The sequence below is a fragment of the Lepidochelys kempii genome, chromosome 9 (assembly GCF_965140285.1).
Source record: "Lepidochelys kempii isolate rLepKem1 chromosome 9, rLepKem1.hap1, whole genome shotgun sequence".
In the NCBI taxonomy this organism is placed as follows: Eukaryota; Metazoa; Chordata; order Testudines; family Cheloniidae; genus Lepidochelys; species Lepidochelys kempii.
Window position 1 is genome coordinate 33073701 of NC_136388.1, and position 26101 is coordinate 33099801.

Genomic DNA, 26101 nt, shown 5'->3' on the forward strand with positions numbered 1-26101 from the left:
CATGGCCTCTGTCTGGTTCTGTGATTGTTTCTGTCTGCTGTATAATTAATTTTGCTGGGTGTAAACTAATTAAGGTGGTGGGATATAATTGGTTAGCTAATCATGTTACTATGTTAGGATTAGTTAGTTAAATTTCAGTAGAATGATTGGTTAAGGTACAGCTAAGATTATTACTATATAAATTAGGGGCAAACAGGAAGTAAGTTGGGATTCGAAAATAAGGAAAAAGGAATTTGGATTTAAGCTTGCTGGAAGTTCACCCCAATAAACATCGAATTGTTTGCACCTTTGGACTTCGGGTATTGTTGCTCTCTGTTCATGCGAGAAGGACCAGGGAAGTGGGAGAGTGAAGGAATAAGCTCTCTAACATCTTGGTGCCAAGACTTGGGTACATCGCATTGGATAGGTGAGTGGCAGCCTGTAAGTCCCCCTCCCCAACAGTCTGCGCAGCTGCTTGGAGGGGGTATGGCGAACTCTCGTGATGGTAGTCGCGGGTTCTGGCAAGCTGGGGTAATGGATTTTTTGAACAAATGGATAAGGAAGAATCAAGGCCCACACCAGATGCAGGGGTTCACCTGGGATGAGACTGACAAGGAGATGGGAGAGGCTTTGGGAGACCCCAAGGGAAAGGAGTGTGAGAAAAAGGGAACGGTATTACAAGGTTTGTGTGCTGGGATGGCATACTGGGTAAAAACGGAAGCTGATCTCCTCCAGCACATTAAGGATTTGGAGGGGATTGTGAATCAGCAACAGATTTTAACAGAAAAATCTGTGTTAGCAGTACAGGTAGCGGATTTGAAGGCGTGGGATGCTGCACGGACAGAGGAGTCTTGTGAGGCAATCCGGAGAAAGAGGGACGAACTGCTGGGGAGAGTAGGAGACTTAGGAGGAACTGTATTATTGTAAACATGGGGGCAATGGACTTGGGGACTACAAACCATCCGCCGCACTAATGGAACTGAAGGAGACACCTCCACCACCCTACCCTGAAAAAACACTGTACCCACCGCCAGTGAACGTTGTAAGCCAGCGATCCACAGTTACAGCCCCTGCGAGAGAGGCTACCCGGGAGGAGGCAGGAATAGTGGCCCCGGTTGCGGGGTGGGGGGGACCATGCCCCACAAGTAGTAGAACAGGCAGAAATCCGCCCCTTGTCCCTGAAGGACCGGGAGGTAGTACTTGTAGGCAGTATTTGGTACCCCGGAATGATTGGGATCAGTTTGTGCTGAGGCTAGTGGAGGTGGGCAGGGAGATGGAGGGTCTAACTCGTGAGGACCAGGTGATCTTATGGCGTAGTCTTTTGGGACGAGGTATCTTGGGAATCGATGTGGCAGGAGTGGCACACACATTTCTAATCCCCAGACAGGTGGCAACACAGTTGTTTGGGGTGTACTCTTGTACTGCGGGGATGAATAAGATGAAGCGAATCCCTGGGGAAACAGGGCAGGATACACTTAATCGCATACAGGCATGGGCACGGTGCTGGGTGGATCCCTTGGACGGTCCATGGGTGATGCCTCAGGCAGGGGCACCGGGACCTGGTGGGGGTGTGGAGCAGGGTAGGGGTGTGGAATTGCTGGAGAAATGGTTGGAGCTCAGCAATCCGCAGTTCGTGGGGCATTTAAGGTTGCAGCATCCTGAACTTGCTCCCAATCAGCTACCCTAGTTTCTGGAACAGGCAGATGTGTGGAGGCAGATGTGTCAGGGGGAAGAGCCAGTCCATTCTATTACTGCAGGGGATCAATACAAGGTGGAAAGGGGTGGGTCAGCCTGGAGAGGAGGAGGCAGAGGGAGAGTTTGTGGCTTGGGTGGCGGGGTGAGGGGGGTAGTCAGGGACGAGCATGCAGCTATAGAGCACCAGATCCAGAGACTGCAGGCTAAACTGACTACCCAGGATCTTACCAGATCAGGGGGAAAGTGGCCCCAGAGGCCAAGGGACTGGGACTGCCTGAAATGCCAGACACACAATTTTGCGTGGAGACAGGAATGTGTTCGGTGCCAGGATCCCTGGTCCCACTGTGAGCCAGTGGGAGGGACAGAGGTGGGTGCTGCAACTCAGGGGTGCCCTGGGAGGCGTCCTGTCCATGTTCTCAGTTTAGGACGTGATGTATCTGGTCGTCCCACACTCCAGGGGGCAATCTAAACGAGTCCCATAAGGGATTTTTTGATAGACACTGGAGCAGCCATCAATTTAACCACATGGGGGCAGGGGAGACCCTCAGAAGGGACTGAGGCAATTGTAGGAGCAACGGGAGGGGAGACACAATTAACGCTGAGGCGGGGACAAACCAAGGAATCTGGGGGGAAGGGGAGATTATGTGGGGTTGTAATGATATGCTTCATCTGTTGGGGGCAGGAGATTTACACAAACTGGGACTTGTACTGGATTTGGCCAATTGGGTGTGTTTACTGGGGCAAACGCAGGACGGTCAGGGCTATACCATTCCTATAGGGATAGCCACTATGACCATTAAAGCAGCACATGCCCTCCCACCACCCCCGGCTGGGTGGGAACACATCCATGTGTGGGCGAAGGATAACCTGGATTGTGGTAGGGGCAGCATGGAGGTACTGACGGAGGGAGGGGACTCTCCCCCACAGAAACAGTATCCTATTCCTCAGGAGGCGTTGGCAGACGTGGGGGCAACTATTGGGGAACTGGAACAGAGGGGACTGATTAGGGCAGTTGCATCCCCTTGTAATGCTGCTGTGTGGCCAGTGAGAAAGCCAAACAGTACCCGGCCCCTGACTGGGGATTACAGGGCACTAAATGCTCTGGTCAATTCACCAGCCTCAGTGGTGGCAGCGTACCCTGAAATGTTGGCCCGTATTGGATCCCAATTCCAAATTTTCACTGTTTTGGACATAGCTAATGGGTTTTGGTCTCTGTCACTAGCTACCTCGTGTCAGTATAAAACTGCATTCACATAGGAGGGCAGACACTTCTGCTGGACAGTCCTACCCCAGGCATATAGGGACTCCCCTGCAATTTTTCACAGATACACGAGACAGGCTCTGGAGGGGGTGGATTCAGCAAGGTGCATACAATATGTAGACAACCTGTTGCTAATGTCAAGGACAGAGGAAGAAGACAGGGAACTAACAGAGCAGGTCCTGCAAGCTTTGGCAAGAGCAGGACTGAAGGTCAATGGGAAAAAGGCTCAGATGGGACAGACAAGAGTGACCTACTTAGGAGTGCAAGTGTCTCAGATGGGAAGGGAAATCGATAAGGGACGGGTGCAACTGATCCAGTCCCTGCCACTGCCTACGGATGTTAAAAGCTTGGAAAGTTTTCTGGGTCTAACTGGATTTTGTGGCCAATTATGCAGAAATAGCCCAGCCTCTATTTGACCTAACCCAAGCCTCAACTTGGGAATGGTCAGAAGAGTGTACTGAGGCAGTGAGAGTGCTAAAGGAAAACCTGGCCAGTGCTCCAGTGCTGGCCTCCCCGGATGGGGAGAAATTCTTTTACCTGTATCCTTTGGTATCGGACACTACCATCGGTTGTGCATTAACACAGGAGTATGGAGCAAAGGACCGACCTGTGGCTTTGCCTCTCGACTTTTGAGTGCTGTGGAACTGAAGCATGGATGGTGTGAAAAGGTGCTGTTGTGTTCCTACTGGGGGGTAGGGAAATTCAAATACTTCACGGGAATGCAGAAAGGAATAGTTCAATCTCATCATGACCCCCTGCGGCTGTTAAACATGCATAGTATCTTACAGGGACAAGTGAGTGGGCAGCGTATTGCCAAACGGTTGCTGGTTCTATAGGCAGAAAACATTAAAGCAGAAGTGTTAAAGGAACCCATAGTCTGGGTAGCTGGATTACATCTGGCTGGCACCCCACACCAATGTGAAGCCAGCCCAGGTAAAACCCAACATCAGGTGTTTCGGGCAGCTAACCCCAATCAGGTAAAGGAGGGGACACTGGTATGGTTTTTGGATGGAAGTTGTAGGTATCAAGGGGGACAGAAAACTGCAGGCTTAGCTGTTGTGGGAATCAGAGGCAATGAGACAGTCAGCACCATTGGTTTCTCACTAGAAGCAAGGTCAGCTCAGGAGGCAGAACTGGCAGCCTTGCTAACAGCTTTAAATGAAGTGGATCCCAAATTTGAGCCAGAAGGTTGGATGGTGGTAGATTCAGATTATGTATTTCGTGGTGCCATATTAATGCTGAGATGGTGGGCAGATAATCATTTCAGGGCAAGAGACGGCTCCACAATCAAGCATGCTACCTGATGGAAGCGAGTGGAGGAGCTCAGTCACTGTTTTACATGGATTAATGTGGTAAAAGTAAAGACACACAAGAAAACAGGACCCCCAAGCAAAGGAAATAATCTGGCCGATGTAGAGGCTAAGTGGGCTGCAACAGAGACACCCCCATGGCCCTGGGAGCCAGAAGAGAGTGTGCCTGTAGCAGTGTTAACAAGAAGCGGGGTGGATACAGATCGGGGAGGGAGAATTCGAGAGCTGCAGGAATCTGACCCGAGACTGGAAGGCATCATGAAACTTGGGGACAAGCATGTGCCCAAGGTGGAACTAATGGAAGGGACTTGGTGAGTCTTAATAACTGAGGGACCAGTAATGTTGTGCCCTCAGGGAAGTCGGATGGCTTTCTTAAGCTGGGTGCACGGAAGTTTGGCAGGGGGACACCCCAGGTTTGAGGCGGAACTGGGAATTTTAAAAAGGTTGTGCTGGTGGCCAGGAATGGCAGCTGTTTTAAAATCACATCTGGAACGTTGTTTGGACTGTGCCACGCACAGCCCACCTCAAGGTGCTAAGGGGAGAATTAATGAGATAAGCTCCAAGGGGACCATGGGAAAGAATACAAATTGACTACACAGGACCCCTTCCACCAGATCACAGGAAAAACTGATTCATGTTGGTGGTAGTGGATGCTTTCAGCAAGTGGGGGGAAGCTTTCCCCACAAAGTATCAAACTGCCCAGGTAACTGCTGAAATACTGGTAAATGAGGTTTCAGAGTAACAGCCGTGTTAGTCTGTATTCGCAAAAAGAAAAGGAGGACTTGTGGCACCTTAGAGACTAACCAATTTATTAGAGCATAAGCTTTCGTGAGCTACAGCTCACTTCCTCAGATGCATATCGTGGAAACTGCAGCAGGCTTTATATATACACAGAGAATATGAAACAATACCTATTCCCACCCCACTGTCCTGCTGGTAATAGCTTATCTAAAGTGATTTCCAGCACAAATCCAGGACAGTGGGGTGGGAATATTGTTTCATATTCTCTGTGTATATATAAAGCCTGCTGCAGTTTCCACGATATGCATCTGAGGAAGTGAGCTGTAGCTCACGAAAGCTTATGCTCTAATAAATTGGTTAGTCTCTAAGGTGCCACAAGTCCTCCTTTTCTTTTTGGTAAATGAGGTATTCACTCGCTAGGGGATCCCAAAGGTGATTGACTCAGACCCAGGAGCTGCTTTTCGGTCAGATCTGTTAGGGGAGCTATCGGCCCTCACTGGAATCACACAGTGGTTCCATATTGCTTATCACCCACAGGCTGCGGCGCAGGGGGAATGCATGAACCGCACCATTAAAAGTGAGCTAAGAAAGGGAGTGGAAATGGGAGGAAAAAACCGGTCACAGTTACTGCCCTTTGTCTTAATGAGACTAAGGGCCCGAGAATCAAAGGGCACAGGATTTTCTCCCTATGAAGCTCTCATGGGAAGGCCCATGGAACGGTGGGGAAATCTACTTACTCCAGTACCTGGGGAAGTCACTACACACGGCTTAACACAAGAATGGATTTTAACTCTAATCGAACATGTAAAACACATACAGCAGGCAGTGGCCTGGCGAGATGAGCAAGGAGCAGTAAGAGTCAAAGCATGGTATGACCTGCCTGGGGAGTGTAATCTAGCCATGGTGGGAGATCTAGTGATGTACAAGATTCCAGGTCAACACCATCCATTCCCAGTTCCTAAATGGAAGGGACCCTATCTTGTCCTTGACCAATTAGGGCCCAGTCTGCTATTACTGGATACAGAGAATGGGAGTGGGTTCACTGCACGCAAATAAAAAGGTACAAACAGGGGATTGGGAAAGGGGATGCGTAAATTTTGGTGTGTGTGTATTACAGGTTAATTCAAAAAGGAGAAAAGGATGAAAATTCCCTGGCCCTGGATGGAACAATTACTAGTGTTAATCACAATTGTCACATTTACAAATTCTATTCAGATCCCACGATGTGAAGTGTCAAAAGGAGGAAACACATGGACGGCTACACATGCAACCTGTGGTAATAAAGCTAATGAAGACTATGAGAATCTCCCCATAGAAAGATGTACCACTAATACTCCAACAGGAATTTGGCAGTGTCGGTATATGATTTATGGATTAGATGGGGGAATCCCAACCAGGTGGAGAATATCAAATTTATCAGGAAATATTGCATGGTACTCCCTGGGTGCTGCCATGATTAACGATAATGGAAAACACAGTTACCCAGCTATGTGGTTTGTTACAGAGGGTCCAAAGAATATAATCCTCTGGTCTCCTGCAGCAAATGAACCCTCTTGGGAAAACAGGGCCCCACATTTAGGGTGTGATGTTACCATATGTAATCACAATGGTACTTCCATGGAAGATAATCCCCAAAGGTGTGATTGTTATGTACATATTACATTAGGTGTAAAATCCCCTTTGGAACGCTGGGTGTATGGTGAGTTAACCATTTTACAGAATGTAACCCTACAGGTGATATGGATGCCAAGTTGGAAGAATCCAAATTTAAAGTGGCCACAGCCTGGAGCAGAGAATATTCCCCGACGAGCAAATGTATGGGAGCCATTTTGGGAGCAGGTGCAGCCAGCACTTTTTAATGTGTCCTTTCACTTTATTACATGGGTGGTACACCCCAAGGAATGGTGGGTGGACCAAATTCATCCTAATTGTAGTATGTACATAAAAGGATTGAAACAACAATTCAATGGATGGGTGAGGGGACACACCTGGAATCGTCATCGGAAAAGGGAATTGTGGGAAGCGGTGAACACCATGCTGGGTACATGGAATCTGGGGGACGAGTGGGTAACCAAACAATTAATAAGCCAAAATGTGAAATTTCAACAAATGAATGGCACAGCAACTATTAGCAGTTGCCACAGGGTGGAGGACAGCAGTAGAGGTAAACTTGCAGTTAACTAATTGGGCAGGGCACCTGGTGACATGGGTAGGGGATGGCTTCAGAAGACTAACATGGGGAGAAGTGTGCGTAGGTATTCAAAATGCTCAGTTAATAATGTTAATGGATATTATGAGAGATGCTTGATCAGAACAATGGCCTTCAGTATTAAATCGGGAGGCTAGCCCATATTTATCCACAATTGCAAAAACATACCCATCTACCTGGAAAACAACATCCCCGACCTGTGGGGACCATTCTTGTGTTATTGTTACTATGATACCATGGGAAGGAAATGCAAATAAGGTGGTTCCCTTGAACCCTATGGGAGTAAGTAGGAAGGGGGAGCGTGTTGGGAGCCACTAGGAAATAAGTCGGGGGGTGGAATGGGTAAATTGGACTTGTCATCACATTAAGCAGTTGTATATCCAGAGGAGGAATATGGATGTGCCCCTCTATGACTATGGAGGAGCAGGATCAATGGCCTATTGGAAGGGGGGGGCATTTAGGGGTAATGTATATGGGGTACGGTGTATTCTGTTGGGAATGTATGCAATCCTGCAATATAACACTAGGCGGCAAAATCCTTCCAGTGTATGACCAAATTATGAACTTCTATACACTGCCACCTGGACTATGGTGCCCCAATGGATCAGTGGACTTAATCGTTGTAAACAATCGAACCAGCACCTACTACCCCATACCGTACCAAGTAGCTGAATTGGTTTGGACAAACAGGGAAGTCCTGTTTCACTCCTTGCAACCCATGGAAGGGGCACGTCAAGAGATCTTTGAAGAATTTAGCTCTAACAAGTTTCTACTTGGCAAGTGTGAACTGTTATTTCCAGAGGCTCAAAACTTGGCCAAATGAGGGCCGATCTTTTACAGGGGTGGCAAAAGGCACTTCCCTGTTGCTAGGGCCGCACTCCTGCCATTTCAAATCCCCAGTACAAAGCATGGAGGTGCTAGAGCTTTGAGGAAACTCTTGCAAGCGTGGTTTTTTTTTTTTGTTTGTTTTTTTAAAAATGGACAAAATAAGCATTTCCCCCCAATCTCATGATTGGAAACAGCTGAAACATTTTAGTTGAAACTTTGAAAAAATAATTCAGTCTATAAGTTTCAATCCTAACAACTAAAGGAAACTGAAAACAGTCTTATAATGGAAAGTGTTGGGCAACCTTAATTATAACCAGCACTACCTGTTCTACCTATAACAGATAAGCGGATGCAATACATGCACACATGGAGAGGAAATGGAGAAAATATTGGTCAGCATGATAAACAGTGGCGGCAAATGATAGTTACCTTTATGAAAATTGTGACACCATGTTGAGCATCTGACGAATCGTCAAATCAGCTACACATCACATCACTCCTCCTCCCTTTCCAACTACAGAGAAAGGAAGCATCCTATCCCTCTTTAAGGCAGGGGCACCACTTTTCTTTCCCCGTGCTGAGAAGTAAGCATCTGGTCTCTGTTACTTCCCTCCTCCCCTCCCACCCAAACTAGTTTGTCCCCAGCAGGGCCTTTTATGGGATCTTTCCCAGCAGTTCAGTTTCCCAGTTTGGGGTGGGAGTGGTTGTTACTATCCTGCCATCCAGAGGAAGACCCAGCTGCTCCCCATCAATGAGTCCATTCTACTGAAAGTCCTGAAACATTTGATACTTCACTTGAGGAAGTTTCATCATCTCCTAGACTTTTCCAGGTCTAGTTGTGCACTGTGCACCTTCAACATTCACAGTGCAAGTCATATATTCCCTTCCCTTTATATTATATTCCAGTTTACATAAAAATGAATCCACCACCCACTACATGCTAGTCATTTATCCAACTGTTAATTCTCCTCCAATTCACGCTTTTGAGTAAGGCACAATTGCTCTCCTTTCTACTCTTGTACATAGAAAACCTGTCCGCTGCACTGGTTCAAGTCACAGTTTATACCAGCACACCATATATACACTAGGGTTTGCACTAGTGCAGCTAAACAATGCTGACAGGCCTAGTGATCGCTCCACTTTTGAAAGCACACAAACTTCTCAACGAGTTATTTAAAAGAATAAAAAAAGTTAGAGCTCAAACTTGGCAAAGCAGAATATAAACAGTTCTCAAATTTTTATGTTGAAATTAATGAGTCAATAACTGGTTCTTTTAACATAGTCCATTAACACAGGTTTATCTAAAGACTTATGGTGATTAAATATGTACAAGTTTAGATTACCTAAAAGTTAGCTAAAAGATTCTATGGTGAGACACCATAAGATTAGATTCATAAAGAACACACTGCTCTGAAGAATTTGGGGAGTGGGTGGGAAGATACAAGACTGATTTTTACTAGTTGGAACAAGCTACAACTTGACCTATAAAACACTGCTACTGTTGCTGCCCCATAAAGACAATAAAACCCTTAGCTGAGCTCTTGCACGCTTACATCAAAACATGTATATGTCAGAAAAATGAAACGTTTATGTTCTAATTCCTTTGGGGCAAAGGCCGTTTTCCTCTGTGTACATCACTGGATGCATGGGAGGAGCAGAAGAGAGGTGGAGACTTAGAAGTTTCTTTCATAAGGAAGTTTCAACAGTAACTATTTTGGGATCCCTGCCAAGTATTTCGTAAACTGTTACTACATGCACTGAATGACAAGTACATTAAGAAAATATTTGTCAAGCCTTGTGTAAGCACAGAAATGATGTCATACAAAATAGATTTACAGGGTAAAACAATGAGATACTAAAGATGATGCCAGTAATATTAGAAAGAGCTCTTGAATACCAAGTGAAGAGCTATCAGTAGCAAGGTGGATAAAAATGTTTTTAAAAAAAATTTTTTTTTTATTTAAATCAGCTTTTTTCCCTCAAAAAGCATTTTATTAAAAAAAATCTAAAGATAGTTTTAATTAAGATACATTGTAGCTCAAAGATATCTCATCATGGAATACGGATTATACATTCTAATTCTATAGTATGAGACAATGTATTCATGCAATGTTTAAAAAAAGTTTTGTAAATGAGTTGCAATAGTTCATGGTTTAGGGATCCAATCTCATGGGGCTTCAGTATAGATTATTTAGGTTAATCTTTCTATCTACCCAATGGGACCCAGTGCTCAGTCTAGACGATACTATCAGAGATGCTTAGTTTTGCAGTTCTCAAACTGGATTTGTGTATCCAGAGGTAACATGCTTGTTAACAGCAAAAACGTTTTAAAATAAATAAATATATAGAGATGAGAAACAACAGACCTCAACTCTATTGTCCCTCTGCAAATTTGTATACACGGTCAATCCCTTACTCTCTCTCTCAAAGTAGAAAGTTTCAAAAAGTTCAATGAATAGAAGTTTGTTGGGGGCGGAATAGATCTGGACAAGGAGAAGTCTGGAGATAAATGTGAGAAGTGAGGGACATAGGTTTGTTTGGTTAAAATATTATAGGTTTTCTGTTGAAGAAAAAAAATCCAGAATACTTAACGTTGTTTTGGTAAAATAAAACCTTTTAAATGTCTGGTGATGTTCTCTTCCTAATACAGCATGGCAAGAAAATCCCCCAATTATTAATGATTAACCTGTTGAATTGGAGACAGTTCACCTCCCAATGACTTCATAAATATCTGCTTAAATTACCTTTGATAAATGAAATAACCAAACAATCATTCGTCTTCTGATATAGCTGTAAAACTAATCTGAAAAGTTTTCAAAATAAATCACTGTTTAAAAATGTATAGTGTGTACCTTCTAAAAATGAAACCTACATCTCTGAGTTGTGAAGAATATGTATTAAAAGGTTATAACAACCAATAAGAATGCACTTTTATGTAGAAAACCACAATTAAATTGAGTCTTCTTAAGTAGGGATTTAAATCATGATTTAAATCAAATCGATTTAAATCAAATCGACCCTGATTAACAGTGTTACCATAACATTGTTAGCTTAAAGCTAGCTACAAAAAACTTCATTATATAGCCCCTGATTACTGATACAAGGGACTACACAACTTATGTGACTTTTTTGTTTTTAAAACCATAGTGAATGGCTTATAGAACAAGATAGTTAAGGAAACCATAACCAGCTTAGTGAAAAACTTAGATTCAGAACCAGAGAACCAGCCTACCTCAGAGAAAGACCCTGAGTCCCTGTCCACAGAGGTGCTGTATCAGGGGATATCAAGGTAGGTTTACCCTAGACTGCAACAGTAGAGAAAACACCAGATGGTCTGATGCTTTATCACCCTACAGTACCAAACCACTAGACTCAAGGAAGCCTATAGCCAGTGTCTGTGCACTCATTGGTACCAGGCGAGCTCTCTCCTGTGCCATTGGGAACTCCCGCATCAAAGGCTGAATAGGTCTAATGTTGTTGCATATGCCTCTGACATCGTACCAACAGACTCTTGTTGCTGATCTTGTTGCACAGAAGTAGTTGGCACCATGGCAGGGGTCAATCCAGATGGTACGGGTTCTAGAGCTGGAGCCAAGGACCCCTGATATGAAGACACTGGAAGCAGGGAGCTTCTCATGCCAGAAGACCCTTTCCCCAGTCCTTCTGAATGCTTATTGGTGGATGACACCAGGGACCTAGATTGTCTAGTGGACCCAAGGCCTGGTCTACACCATGACTAACGTAGCTTAAGTCAACATACTTAGATCTACTTACTGCGGTGAAGACACCGCGGTAAATTGACTGCTGACACTCGCCCATTGACTCTGCCAGCGCCTCTCGCTCTGGTGGAGTACCGGAGTCAACAGGAGAGTGCTCAGTGGTCGATTTATTGCGTCTTCACTAGATGCAATAATCGACCCCGCTGGATCGATTGTTCTGGAGGTAAGTGTAGACACTCCTTGGATAAATCCAACCTCTTGTGCTTCTAGAAATTGTCAAAATTTGTTGAAATACTGTGGGGTTTTGCATGGTTATTTTCACTTATCTAAAAACCATGTGGCAAACAATGCACTCCCCTCAGAAATGGTAAAATGCACTGCTGGTAGTATAATGCAAAAGAAATCTAGATAAGCTTGTTAGTAAGAAAAAAAAAGTACTTCATGATTCCATCTAGTTTTGCTGCATCTGCAAATTGTATATCAGAACACAGAACAGCTCTATAGTTAATCAGAATTAGCATCTCTATTGCTGACATTTCCTAATTAAGTGTTCATGTTATATCAGCAATGGCCAACATTTTGCCTCTGTATGAAAATTTAGGTCATTCATCAGGCATATGGTAAGCACAGCTTCACTAAATTAATAAAAAGGTAGAAGAGAAAAAAAAAGCCCAAAGAGCAAAAAAGTGTATCCTGAATACACCAGAGGAACATATATGCTCCTTCAGTGCCACATCATCCAGTTGCACCCATAATTAGGGATGGGAGGAGTCAGGTGGAAAGCAGCAGAGAACAGATGGCTAAGTGCGTAGTCTGAAGAGTGGACTGTATAGAAAAAGTGGCATTTACAAGCCGGTTTTGGAAGAAATGAACATTTTGAGCTGTAGCTCACAAAAGCTTATGCTCAAATAAATTGGTTAGTCTCTAACGTGCCACAAGTACTCTCTTTTTTATTTCCTGCATTGTTATTTGAGAGAGCCAAGTTTGATATTTTTCTGTATCTAGAACACTATACACTAAAGTTGTTTATGAACAGCTTCATATTTGCCTAATATATGTAGAGTATACAGCTAAAAGCAAGCTATTGTTCCACATTTCTTTGCAAATAAGAATCAAGTGTGATACCCACTTAGACCAAAGAAGGGATGACATTTCTGCATGGCTTTCTGGGAGAAGGGTATGGTTGATTAGCACTCACATCGTATTGGAGGGAAGAATGAGATACTAAATTAAGCCCGTTTTGATTTATTCTACTAGTATATGATATTAATTCAGATGTTGCTTTGCACAAAGACAGATTTTCCAACAAGTTCGGGCACACAATTCTGTGCCTGCCCAGGTAATGTAATTACCTGCCCAGGTAATGTAATTCTACATGTGTATGATTACAATGCACAAGTGGGTAATTCTGGGCATTAACATGTCTACCCTATTTGAAAATCTCAGCCATAGATCCCCCTTTTACAGAAAGTTTCAATCTGAAGGGTTGTGGGTCCTGCCCTTATGTAAGTTTGAGAAAACTGTACTAAGTTTAAGATATATGGTTACCACAACAGCAACTTTCTAAAGGAGGTTCTCAAGAGCCTCCTGTTGAATTTTCTCCATCAAATTGAAAGGAGGACTAATGCACTTTCCCTGCTTACAGCAGAATACAACTCAACTTTAGGTGCTGCTAAGACAACACTGCCAGCAAAACTAAACTCAGAGGCTCAAGAAGAGAAAAATTATTATTTTTGGAATGTACCCTGTGTCAGGTATTTTAAAACTCCCTAGGAAGGGCACCCCAGAATACTCCAACCCTGAGGTCCTTCAAACACCATTTCAAATTATATATATTGAACACTGTGCTATACTACCAAGATACTTAAATAGAAAAGACACAACAAGTTTGTATGTTTCCCAGTTCTTCACCCCTCCTCTCTGCAGGCACATGCCTCTTGCACAAGGTTTTCAAGTCAATATATATTTGTAAAGTAAACACACACACACACACAGTTACTATAATTTCCTTCCAAGATTGCTCTCTCAATAACGTTACTTCTTGAAAAGCTGTCACGAGAAACAATACAACATAGCCATTTTAGAAATGCATGGCTATTACTATTAGAAATGAAGCAGGCATTTAAAAAGTTACAGAAATTACCCAGATGCTCCCCATCCATCTGGCAAAGTTTTCTGTAGCTCCTAAAAATAGTTATCTTACTGCAACTAGAACTTTTACCATATATGTAACATTTTTTCTTTATTTTAAGCATTAATAGTTACCTGGACCTCTGAATTAGAATCAACAGGCTGAATCAGAAACCATGTCTCTTTGCTGGTATATTTGCATAAGTCCTCTTTTTTGATTGCTACCTTTCCTACAGAAAAAGAGTGTGATAATGTAAGAAACTGACTTTCCCATGGAAGCATAAGATATTGCTTTTAATAAGAGACAACTTCAATATAAAATTAAGTCTTTTTTTAAAAATTCAAGTTGTTTAAAACATAAAAAGTGGAAAATATACTATAATTTTTAAAATTATTTTTCTCCTTTGATGCTGTATGAAAGACCCAAACAAATAAGGGAAACTACTCACCAAGAGAAAACAGTGAAAAAGGACTATACAAACAGTAAACCAACTGGAGAAAAATCTCTTTAATTATACTCAGTACCTTGGATGTGACAAGTAACATTACTAGGTAAAATTAAACTTCTGCCTGAAAACAAGTTAATATGTCCCTTTAAATGCTAAACAAAATTAATGTTTAAGAGAATAAGGTGTCGAAGAATGTTTAAAAAATAGAAAATTGAAAGGTAGATAGCTTTTGCACTGATTGCTATTTGAAAAGTGATTATACCAAATTATCTGGCATGCTTGCACAGAGTATTTCCTTCCTCAGTTCAAGTAATGTGAAGTAACTATTTCCACTGAACAGTTAACAAGAGTTTTTAAAGGAACTATTTATCCAAAGAGTCTTCATAAAAGTAGCGGCAAAAGGGCAAGGATACAGTGAAAATGTACATTTCCTTCCATTTTATCAGGTAAGCCCGCTCACGTAAAACATTTTGCAGTATATGTACCTTTTAGCCATTTCATGACAAAACTAAATGTCTTAGGAGGTCTTCAGAAAATTGGGTGGGGGGTGGGGGGGTGTAAAGTACTTCCACTATATAGCTCCAAAATACAAGCAATGATCCACATATTTTGTTGGCATAGAGCTGTAGAAACCAAAGGGTAAATTACATATTTTTCTGAAATGCACTGAATATGGCGAGTAATTATATCAAGTTGTTCTATCACCCTCCAAAAGGGCCAAGTTAGAATAGGACAAAATTAAGCAGACTCCTGTACCCAATATAGAACGGTACTGCATTTTAATTATTTTAAACTGTGTGCTGAGCTAAAACTGTCTGTACAAAAAAAAAAAAAAAAACACACACCTTTAGACCGGGGTGGGCAAACTATTTGGCCCAAGGGCCACATCTGGGAATAGAAATTGTATAGCAGGCCATGAAAGCTCACAAAATTGGGGTTGGGGTGCAGGAGGGGATGAGGGCTCTGGCTGAGGCCAGAAATGAGGAGTTATGGGGGAGGGAGGGAGGGAGCTCAGGGCTGGAATAGAGGAGTTCGGAGGGCGGGAGGGGGATCAGGGCTGGGGCGGGACTGGTGATGAGGAGTTTGGGGTCTAGGAGGGTGCTCCGGGCTAGGACCAAGGAGTTGGGGTGAGAGAAGGGGTGCAAGAGGGTACTCCAGGCTTAGATCAAGGGGTTCAGAGGGTAGGAGTGGGATCAGGGGTGCAGACTCAGGGCAGTGCTGACCTCAAACGGCTCCAGGAAGCAATGGCATATCCCTGCTTCGGCTCCTACACAGAAGCATGACCAGGCAGCTCTACACGCTGCCCTGTCTGCAGACACTATCACTGCAGCTCCCATTGGCTGCAGTTCCCGGCCAATGGGAGCTGCAGGGCGGTGCTTGGGGTGGGGGCAGTGTGCAGAGCAGAGCCCCCTGGCTGCCCCCACGTGTAGGAGCCAGACAGAGGCCATACCACTGCTTTCGGGAGCAGCCCTTGACCCTGCTCCCCAGCTGGAGCACCGGCGTGGGGGAAGCCCCAGACTCTGTTCCCCAGCGGAAGCTCGAAGGCCAGATTAAAATGGATGGCAGACTGGATCTGGCCTGTGGGCTGTAGCTTCCCCACCCCTGCTTTAAACTATAAACATATTTTATATAATTTCAACAGTAAAGGTTATTTTCAGAATATACTAGTTCTTACCTATACGTAGGACTCTTTGTAAAACGCTCTTATCATAAATATAGAAGGACAAACACTGGAATGTTCTTGGAATCTCGAAGTAAAACTCTTCACCAAAGAAAGGACTGGGAAAAAAAAAGGGGGGGAAGTAACTGTAAATAGCAAAATATTTTGTTGTAGAATTTATAGAAGATGACATCTGCTAGAATTTAGCAAGTTAAATTTTAACCCAGATGTAATGTTTCACAAAAAAAATTAAATTACATGCAGGAGAGATTTTTCTCTTCTCCAGAGTTCAAGAATCCCATTTTCCAAAATGTTCAAGTTATGAAGGGAAATCTCGCTCCTTCCCAGTTCACCAAATAACTGAGGCACTCCAGAGTTTTAAAGTTTTGTTTACTCATTTGTTTCTGTGGCCACAATATTCTAGTGATATATTATACTAGTAACTACTGAGACAGATGTTCAGGTCTACGATGACAAAGATTCCAGTGTTAAAACAAAGACATTTGTAAATTTAAGTGATCAAAAGAAATTAAGTCAAGCACTAAAATTTCAGAGGAATTATTTAGGTTCTTTCAACATATTTATTCGCATCTTTCCAGAAAAGAAAGCCTGTACCCTAAAGGACTTATTTCTAAAAAAAAATGGAACCAAGATTTCTTCAAACTTGTATAGTTGATCCCTGTGGCAGAAAGTGACCCTTTCTTTGTCTGCTAGATCAGAATATCATTGTTCTGTGCACTGATTTACTTTTCCAACTCAGTACGTGGGGTTCGTAGTTTGAGAGAAGTCCAAATTCACAGGTAAATATCCTAATATGTAGTTCTTGACTGATATTTGAAGGTTCCAAAAATCCCCTTAATTCTAGTGTCAACTTCTTTCCAGAGATGTTTAACCAGAGGACATTTCCACAACGTAATTTATATTAGTAGTTGTTACTACAGTAGGACCTCAATTCGGACAAGTGCCTGTGAGACGTACTATTTAATGATGTACCAAGCAAATAAAGTAGTATCATGTAATTAATATACTTTATTTGAAAACGGTCATTTAGGTTTAATTATAAATTTGTAAGAAGTATTGTTTGTAAAATTAACAATATGACTTTATACACCATTTATCATCATCTATACTCAGAATTGGGAAGAGTTAGCTCAATTAATAAATACTAGTACAACACAGAATGGCAAGTTTCCCCTTTTCTGATTTAATTTGGTATTCTAAATTAGCATAGCAATGAGCCACAATAGGGGTGTGCATTAGTAGACTTTTTACCTCAAGCATAACAGCATGCACCAACAGTCTACTAACGCACATCCCACTTTGGCTCATTTGCTGCTAGAACATAGCTTGTTTTATGGCATTTCATAGATTTGTACAGACAAAAACCAATGTTAGACTCCACTGAAACAGTAACCATCTTAACTCTTTAGTGAAGTTTTTCCACTTTATTAATATAAGTTGTATGTTGGAGAAATTCAGCGGGCATCCAAGATCCTGAGTTTTCTCAAGAAAAAAACAAAACGAAAATTCTATTACAATGTTATACATCAATAAGATTTAAGTGCCAATTTCTATTATAGTTAAGAGTCATTTGGTTTCAGTATATATAATACACACACAAATTAATTTTATAAATATTGTTGTGATGGGGTGTTCAGATGGGCCAATTTACCTATTGGGCTGCAAGCTGGGAAAATTAAGACTGAGAAGAAAGCCCTAATTCGAGGAAGCTTACCTGTGTAGGAACAGGCAGGGCTTGTATGAAGCCACTGAGCGGATACAGAGGGGCTGCAGTGACTCCCTGGGAGAGGGGAGGAGTGTTTGGGGCTGCTAAGACAAGTAGCCTGCAGTTGCTCCCTGGGAGAGAGTAGCATAGTTGGCAACCCCAGAGATGGGAAGGAAAGGGCTCAGGGAAAGGCAGCAAGGTCTAGAAGGGAACAAACTTTGGTTGCTGATTAGAAGGTCCCTCAGCTGGAAGAGAGAGTGGGGCCGGTTTCCCCACCAGCCACCGAGGAAGTGGTACTATGAGGCAGTGAAAGGAAAGACTGCCTGGGATGAGAAGGCAGACTTTGGTACCCCAGAAGTGGATAACATGTATAGTGACCTGGCTGTAGGGCTGAGTCACGAAGAGGCAGTAGTAACTCATGGACCAAGAGAGGGGCTGCAGACAGAAAGAGACTGAATATAAATGCAGGAAAGGGAGTTGACCTTGTGACACTAATCCCCAGAATGGCCAGGAGGAGGTGATGTCATCTACTAGCGAGTAGAGTGCCCCATCACAATTGTACTGTGCAACTAATGGCTCTCAATGTAGTTATGTTAAGAAGCTAAAAGGAGAATCCTCTTTTTAATAAAGAGATACTTACAAGATTTGGGTACCACCATATAAATGTTCTTATAAAAGTTAATACCGAGAAACTCTGTTTTTAAGTGCACTGAATCGGTAAAGGTTTTGACATGGCCAATAAACCTGAACTTTTACAGTTCCAGTGCACTTAAAAAGAATGGCTATAAACCTTTATTGTATATGTGTATTTATAAACAAATAGAAATGTGCACATTCACTATGTTTCAACACTGGTGACAAGATTTCAGAAGCTTATTTCCAGTGCATATAGCAACTAGGAGAAAGTTACCCAGGCCAGGTCTACTCTATAAAATTAGATCCAAGTGAGCTGCCTTAGGTCGACTAATTGTACATGTGTCTACACTTAAAATTTGTTTCCCCATCAATGTAAACTCTCCATTATACTGACAAAGTAACCCAACCTCTGAGCGGCGTTGAGCCATGGTCGATATATTAAGGTTGATGAAGCGCAAACGTAGGGGTGACAGAGGTAATACACTGTCTAACAGTCCCCCAGAAGTTGTCCCACAATGCCTCAGACTGACTGCCCTGGGTCACAATTGTGACCGTGACTGCCCAGGGGTCACAGAGACCAGAAGGTGCCTCCCTCCTTTAAAGCTCTGCAAATTTTTGAAGTGCCTTTTCTTGATTATCCAGCTTGGCGAGCACACCTAGCAATTCTTCATTGTTGGGCACAACTGCCCAGCTGACCAGATACGCTGCAGCTTGGGGTAGACAGGAGATATTGGATCTCCTGGGCCTGTGAGAAGAGGCTATGCAACATCTACAGAACAAACATATCCATAGAAATGTGGCCATCAATGAGCCAAGAGATGCAGGAGAAGGGATATGACAGGAATCATCATGGCAGTACCATATGAAAGCAAACGAACTGTGGCAGGCATTCCAGAAGGCCAGTAAAGCCAACAGTTGATCAAGTGCCAAGCTGCAGACCTTCTATTTTTACAAAGAACTACACCTCTACCCCGATATAATGCGGTCCGATATAACGCGAATTCCGATATAACACGGTAAAGCAGCACTCCGGGGAACGGGGCTGCTTTACCCCGTTATATCTGAATTCATGTTACCACAAGCGGTTCCTCTGCGCTCCCCCTTTTACTTGCTGTGGCCCCCGCGCCCCAGCTCACCTCCACTCCGCCTCCTCCCATGAGCACGCCACAGCTCCAATTGGCACGGCAAGCCTGGGAGGGGGGAGAAGAGGAGCTGTGGAGCACTCGTGGGAGGAGGCGGAGGGGTGAGCTAGGGTGGGGAGCAGTTCCTCTCCCTACCTAGATATAATGTGGTCTCACCTATAAGATGGTAAGATTTTTTGGTTCCCAAGGACCACGTTATATCAGGGTAGAGGTGTACATGCCATACTGGCAGAAAGCCTGCATGTGGTTGTGGATACCTCTAAGACGCCTGAGTCACAGGGCCCGGATGTGAACAGCAAGGATGAAGAGGAGGTGGGACATGCGAGTGGGGGAGGGGAAAACCCAGCTACGACATGAACCAGGACCTGTTTCAGACTCCACCGCAGTTCAGTCAGTCCCAGCAGTCAAGCACAGACAAGCCTGATGCAGGGGAAGAAACATGGAGTAAGTGTGTAAATTTATTTCCCATTACAACTTAGCAAGACACAGCTATGGCTTTTCATTAACTTTCTTGTACTATAATAGGTATTGGTACAACAGAGAAAGGTAAAGTTAGTTGCGTGGGGGTAGAGGCAGCTACGTGGAGCAGTTTATGTACACAGGGATGTCCCTTGAATCCTCCTGAGAGATCTCGATGAAACTTCCATGGTGATACCCTGCAATCCTCTTCTGAAGGTTTCAAGGGCAGCAGCTTTATTTCTTCCTCTGTGGCAGGACACTTTCCCATACCAATTACCGATAACTTCAGCAGACACCATTGCAGCACACAGGCTAATAGCATATAGGCCTCGGCAGCTTCAGCACTCCTGCAGCAGCTGTGTTCTCTGTGTCTTTGTTCCCGTCAGGAGTGAGATGTCAGATTAAAAGAAAAAAACAAAACACTACAGCTTGTGGAAAGTGGTGCCAGTATTCAGTGCCATTGCCCTATTCTCAGTTTCATTCAACCAAGCAATTCCCTCATCCCTTGCAGGACATACTTACATGGCTGGAACAGTGACTGGTGTCAGGCACAAGCACCCCGAAGCAGAAGTGTCAATAAGCATGTCTTGTTTAAAACTGCAGGGGAGCAAGGGAAGGCAGTTCTAAACCTTAACGTTTGCTTTTTGTTGTGATCAAAATGGCAGTAGTACTTCTGTGTTTTATTTCTAGCTGCTGCCATTACAGGCTTACAGGGTTCTCCCTCCACACCCACAGAACACCTGAGCGAGATAAGGAGAAGAGAGGATGCAGGATTACATGTTCAGTGAGATCCTGCAAGCCAAGGCTGCATCAGACCATGAATTGAGGGTCTGGAGGCTGACTACTGCAGACTGTATGGAAAAGGAAAGGAGTGAACAGGAGAAAGGCCCAGGAGTTGGAGATGCAACATGACATAATGGGGGTTCTCCATCAGAAAATACAAATACTGCACACTCTTGTAGACCTATGGCTTCAGGAGTCCCAGGCTTGCCTCCCTTTGCAGTCCATGGAAAATTCCAGTATAGCACCTTCCGACCATCTCCACACCCCTCAACTTTGCATGTGGCATCAGGGGCCACATCCTTAACGCTCACTCCACACCAGGGGATATTAAGGCCAACCACAGCTTCATATATACTAACCTATGAGAGTCACAGTTTATGTATATGTAGCTAAAATGGACATGAATGTTTCTTTTCCTTCTTTAATCTTTGTTCAATGTGTGTTATGGTGTTAATATAATTGCTTTTAACGCAGAGTATTTTTGATGTGGTTGTTACTCAATAAAAACCTCTATTGTTTGGGAAATAAATTCACTATTATTAGTTCCCAACATATGCTACAGAATAGCTGGTGGTATTGAAATCACCCACTTATTTGAGATTGTATACTTGTGATACAATTCATGGGACCAGTGAGAAACAGTGTAAGTCATAAATGTACATAAAGCACCACAAAATTAACAGGCGCATTGTCAGTGTTACAGTCACAGATGCGTACTAAGCACCATACACTTCCTAACAGGCCCCCCAAACTGCAGAGCCAGGTAAAGTGCAGTACATCATAACATATTACCATGGCTTGCTGTTAAAGTGCTCTTTCAAAGCATCCCTGAGTTCTTCTGATAGCCATTGTATCTGGCTGTTCAAACTCAGGCAGCTGCTCCACCTCCATCCCAGCAGCAACTTTTCCTATTTTGCTTTACAGATACTATGCAGATACAAAAGGCAGGCATAACCATTGGGGATATATTTCTCACTGAGATTTGATCTTGAAAGCAAACAATGCCAGTGCCCCTTCAACCTTCTAAAAGCACATTCAATTGTCATTCCACACATGCGGAGATAGTCATTGAATCTGTCCTTGGTGCTGAGGTGACTTGTGTACAGCTTCATGAGCCACGAGAGCCAGGCTAGGCTGGGTTCCCCAGAAGCACTACTGGCATTTCAACATCACCAATGGTAATTTGTCAGGAGAGCAAGTCTCCACCTGTAGCTTTCTGAACAGTCCTGTGTTCTTAAAAAGACCAGTGCCATGAACCTTCCCTTACCAGCCAACACTGATGTCAGTGAAACATCCCCAGTGATCCATGAGCACTTACATTATCTTAAAAAAATAGCCCTTTCTGTTTATGTACTCTGTGGAAAGGCAGTTTGGTGCCAAAAATATGGCTGTGTGTGTCATCTATTACTTCACCGCAGTTTGGGAACCCCATGGCTACAAATCCATCCATTATGACCTGCACACTGCAGAGAGAGTGAGAGAAACAGTCCTGTGTAGCAGGAGATAATTAATGGCCCTACACACCTGTATGACAACGAACCCCACAGTGGATTTTCCAACTCCAAAATTATTACATCCTGACTGGTAGCAATCCAGTGTTGCTAGTTTCCAAAGTACAATTGCCACTTGCTTCTTAGCAGTCAGTGCAGCTCACTTTCGTGTCCCTGCAGTAGAGGGCTGGGGTGAGCTCAGCACACAAATCCAAGAATGTGGCCTTGAAGCCACATGTGGCCTGTGAAGCTAAAAGTTCTGCAGCCACTACTTGTCATCCCAAGCCTGTATTATGATTTAAACCCACCAGTCAGTGCTCGTATCTCGGGCCCAGAAGGAGTGCTCCACTGTTCGCAGGTGCTCCATGAATTCCACCAACAATCATGAATTGGTTCTTGCTTTGTCCCACAGCAATCTGACCTCTAGGAAATTGTCATGTTCCCCGTGACTCTTCTTGCAGCTCTCCAAAAACTGGATGATTGTGTGTCCTATGCTTGCAATAATCAGGACAATAGTGCAGGCTCCATGCTTCTATGAGAAATGGCAGACGGTGACAAGTCCTTTGCAGCTTTGTGGGATTTTCAAAATACATGTGAAAATTATTGGATAGAGATGGTATTATGGGATGGAGAAAGCTGCATGATGGGGACTTGACCCCATAGTCCTTGTCATCCCTGCATGACTGGTTTCTGCCCCACCATGCATTGCCAAAAGAGGGCACTACATGATGGTGAGTTGTACGGATATCAACCCATAATGCACTACATTGTGCATCAAAACAAACACTACTGGTGAATATGCAGAATGCTGATGAAAGAAGCCAAGTATGTATGCACACAAGTGATATACTAACCGCAGCAGCTTTATGCCAATGTAACTTGTGTCGGAAAAGTGGCTGGTTTAGCCACTAAAGAACTATACTATGTTTGCGTAAGTTACATGTCCAAGAAACAAGAATTTCAAGAGTTATATCAATATCAAATAAGGAGATATCACAAAAACTAAAGACTGAGTGGGAAAATTTGACTCCTGTACTCTAGAAACAGGTTCTGCAGGATTCAGACACCAAAGTAGTATTCTAATAAAAGGCTGAATAATGAATACAGAAGGCAGAAATAGTAAATTGTATAAGAGACCAAAGAACAAGTGCAACCCTCTTTCCCTTGAAAATATCCAGAATGAGAAGAATGTTCAGTTTACCAAAAGAAGTTGGTTGTGCAATGATTTTCAGTATATATTAAGCATTTCTTTATTTTAAATACTATATGTAGTGCTTTTGAACTAGTTGTTTTCATTTTAGTTACTCTCAAGATTTACAAGTCAGACAGTTTTGTCCAGATCGCAGCCCTCAACTCCCATTAAAAAAAAAAACACAATACACCACACAGACAGACACAGTAGATAGGATACTACTCAGCAAACAAGAAGAATGAAGAACAGAAGTAGGTAAATATTTTGTATTATGAAGAGAAGAGGGGGTACTTAAGAACTACAATTTAAAAAAAACAAACAAAAAAAACACAAACACACTACACAACCACCACAACAACCCACAAGACAAGCTATCCATTTCGCACAATGCTAAAGTTACTTCACAGAAACATAAGTCTAAAAACGTAGATGTACCTTAAAGACTTCTCAACCACCTGTGTACGAAAAACTTCTTCTTGGTCCAAGTTTATGGTACAGAAACAGTCTCTCATTTTGTTGGGTCCAGAGTATGGCACTAAATTTTTGGCTTCACCTGTTAATAAGCAATGAAGTAATTTTAAACTGAGGAAAAAAAAAAAAGGTTACCAGCCACTAAAATCTTAGACTTACCTTTTGTAACACTCTACCCCTGAGCAGCACCCTGGAACCTTTATATTCACCACTGTCATAATTATATATTTTGTACAAAATATGTCTTTGTACTAAGTCTTTTTTTAAAAAAAGTCTTGATCTGAAAAAAGAAGTCTTCATCTAATATCCTGGTGGATTGTATGTACTATCATTATATTTGAAGTTATGAAGTTTTGCTATGTGTGTGATTACTGAAATATGTTGTGAGGTTGGGAACAACCACAACCAGCCTTTCAGAGACAACAATGGAGTAGCCAGACAGTGGTTAATGGCTCAGCTCATCAATACCCATCAAGGAAAGAATCCACTATCCCAGGAACTGTGCAGAATGGAGACTTCTCAGAGAGAACACATAGACAATGGAGACTTGACCAAAGGGGAATTGACTGACCCCCATGTCACAGCAAAAGGTATTTCCAGTAACCTGGAAGAAACTATAAAAGAAAGAGGGGAAGTGACATCATCACTGGGCCTCACTCCCTCCACAACACAACACCTGAAAACACATCTGGAGGAAAAAGACTTTGAACTGCAGGAGGGTGGTCCCACGCTGGAAGACAATCCCAGCCTGTGTATTGAGGATCTGTGACCTTTTTGTACTATCTGTCAGGGTGAGAATTTGTTCTTGTTTCTTAAGTAACCAACTCTGATTTCTATGCCTGCTCCTTATAATCACTTTAAAAAAATAAATCTATCCTTCCGTAGTTAATAAATCTGTTTTATATTTAACCTAAAACAGTGTGTTTTGGTTGAAATGCTTAGAAATCTCAGCTTAGTTTACAAAAGCTAGTGATGTGTCCTCTTCACATGAAGGGAGGGACAGACTGGGTAATGAACTTACACTGACCAGCCTTCTGATCAGTGCAAGACAGTATAGTTCTGGGATGCAAGGCTGGGGAGAATTGGCTGCAGCTGCTCTGTTGTCGGTTTGTGAGTGGCTGAGAAAGCATTCAAGTAATTCAGCTGGGTGTGTCCCTACCTACGGATGTCTGTGTAAGTGCAGTACCTGCAAGAGGTTTGTGGCTTGACGCAACATCAGAGTGAGAGGGATACCCCAGGTTGGTGGGACAGAGGGTGCTGTGGTCCCACAGTCCTGGTTTCACTCCAGAAACCCTGTCACACCATTAGACAAGTAATTTATGCAATTGATATCCAGCCATTTACAAATGTATATTGCACCTTTCATCCAAAATGAGCACAAGATATTATACACACATGAATTACTTCACCCACTACTGTAATGGAGTTACTCGTAGATAGCACAAGGCAACTGTTTAGCAGTACACAGTAAAGCAGTTTTATTAAAAAAAACTTAATATACCATACACAATCAAAGCTTATGGGGAAATTATATATAAAGAAACCAATTAACCATTCCCTACTGTTTCAAAAATTGCCAAAGAATTAATCACAAGTAGCCAAGACTTCTGTGCTGTATTTTATCCAGAAGGAGGAAACTACCAGAAAAGCACACTATACTAAAGACATGGTTCACTACTGACTCAGAAAAACACCACCACCACAGATTCATTAACACACTGATTCAAACACACCACTTCCTGCAACATCTGCACTTTCCCTAGAGAAGTCTCATCTTAGTTATGATTTGGATGCAAGTCATAAGACAAATATATGATTTGGCTGAAATGTTGACAGGGTTTTTTGTTTTTGTTTTTTTAAACAAACTCTCCGGTTTAAGTTGGTTCGTTATAGAAGATCTTAATCACTGAAGCGCCATTTGGTATGCAACTGTGAATAATTTTTATTTAACAGTATCAATGTATTCTCTGTAAGAAACAATACAGTGTATTTTCCTAGCTATTGGGGGAAGAGAAAAACCAATACCTTCTGAAAGAGGGCAACAGAAAGATAAGCAAGAGAGCAAGTACCCTGGAAAGACAATAAAGGACAGGATTTTTAGAAGCAGTAAGTAGTCAATGGGGTCAAAAGGTTGAAGAACTCAGTAGAGGCTCTGGGATTTGGTCAGGAAAAAGGTTACTCAAGATTTCAATAAGAGCAATTTCAGTGAAGTGGAGAGGTC

The 26101-nt window shown here is 42.9% G+C and overlaps 1 protein-coding gene across 5 annotated transcripts in view; it reads right to left on the reverse strand.

Annotated features, from left to right (window-relative positions):
* The window catches only part of RASA2 (RAS p21 protein activator 2), a 203044-nt gene that overhangs the window by 114951 nt on the left and 61992 nt on the right, over positions 1–26101 (reverse strand). For all 5 annotated transcript variants that reach the window (XM_078854423.1, XM_078854422.1, XM_073359812.1 and 2 more), the window contains 3 exons: positions 23845–23962; positions 15997–16100; positions 14008–14102 (listed from right to left, as the gene is read on the reverse strand). In XM_078854423.1, coding sequence (XP_078710549.1) covers positions 14008–14102; positions 15997–16100; positions 23845–23921 — 276 coding nt within the window. In that variant the 5' untranslated portion in view covers positions 23922–23962. The remainder of the gene's footprint in view (positions 1–14007; positions 14103–15996; positions 16101–23844; positions 23963–26101) is intronic.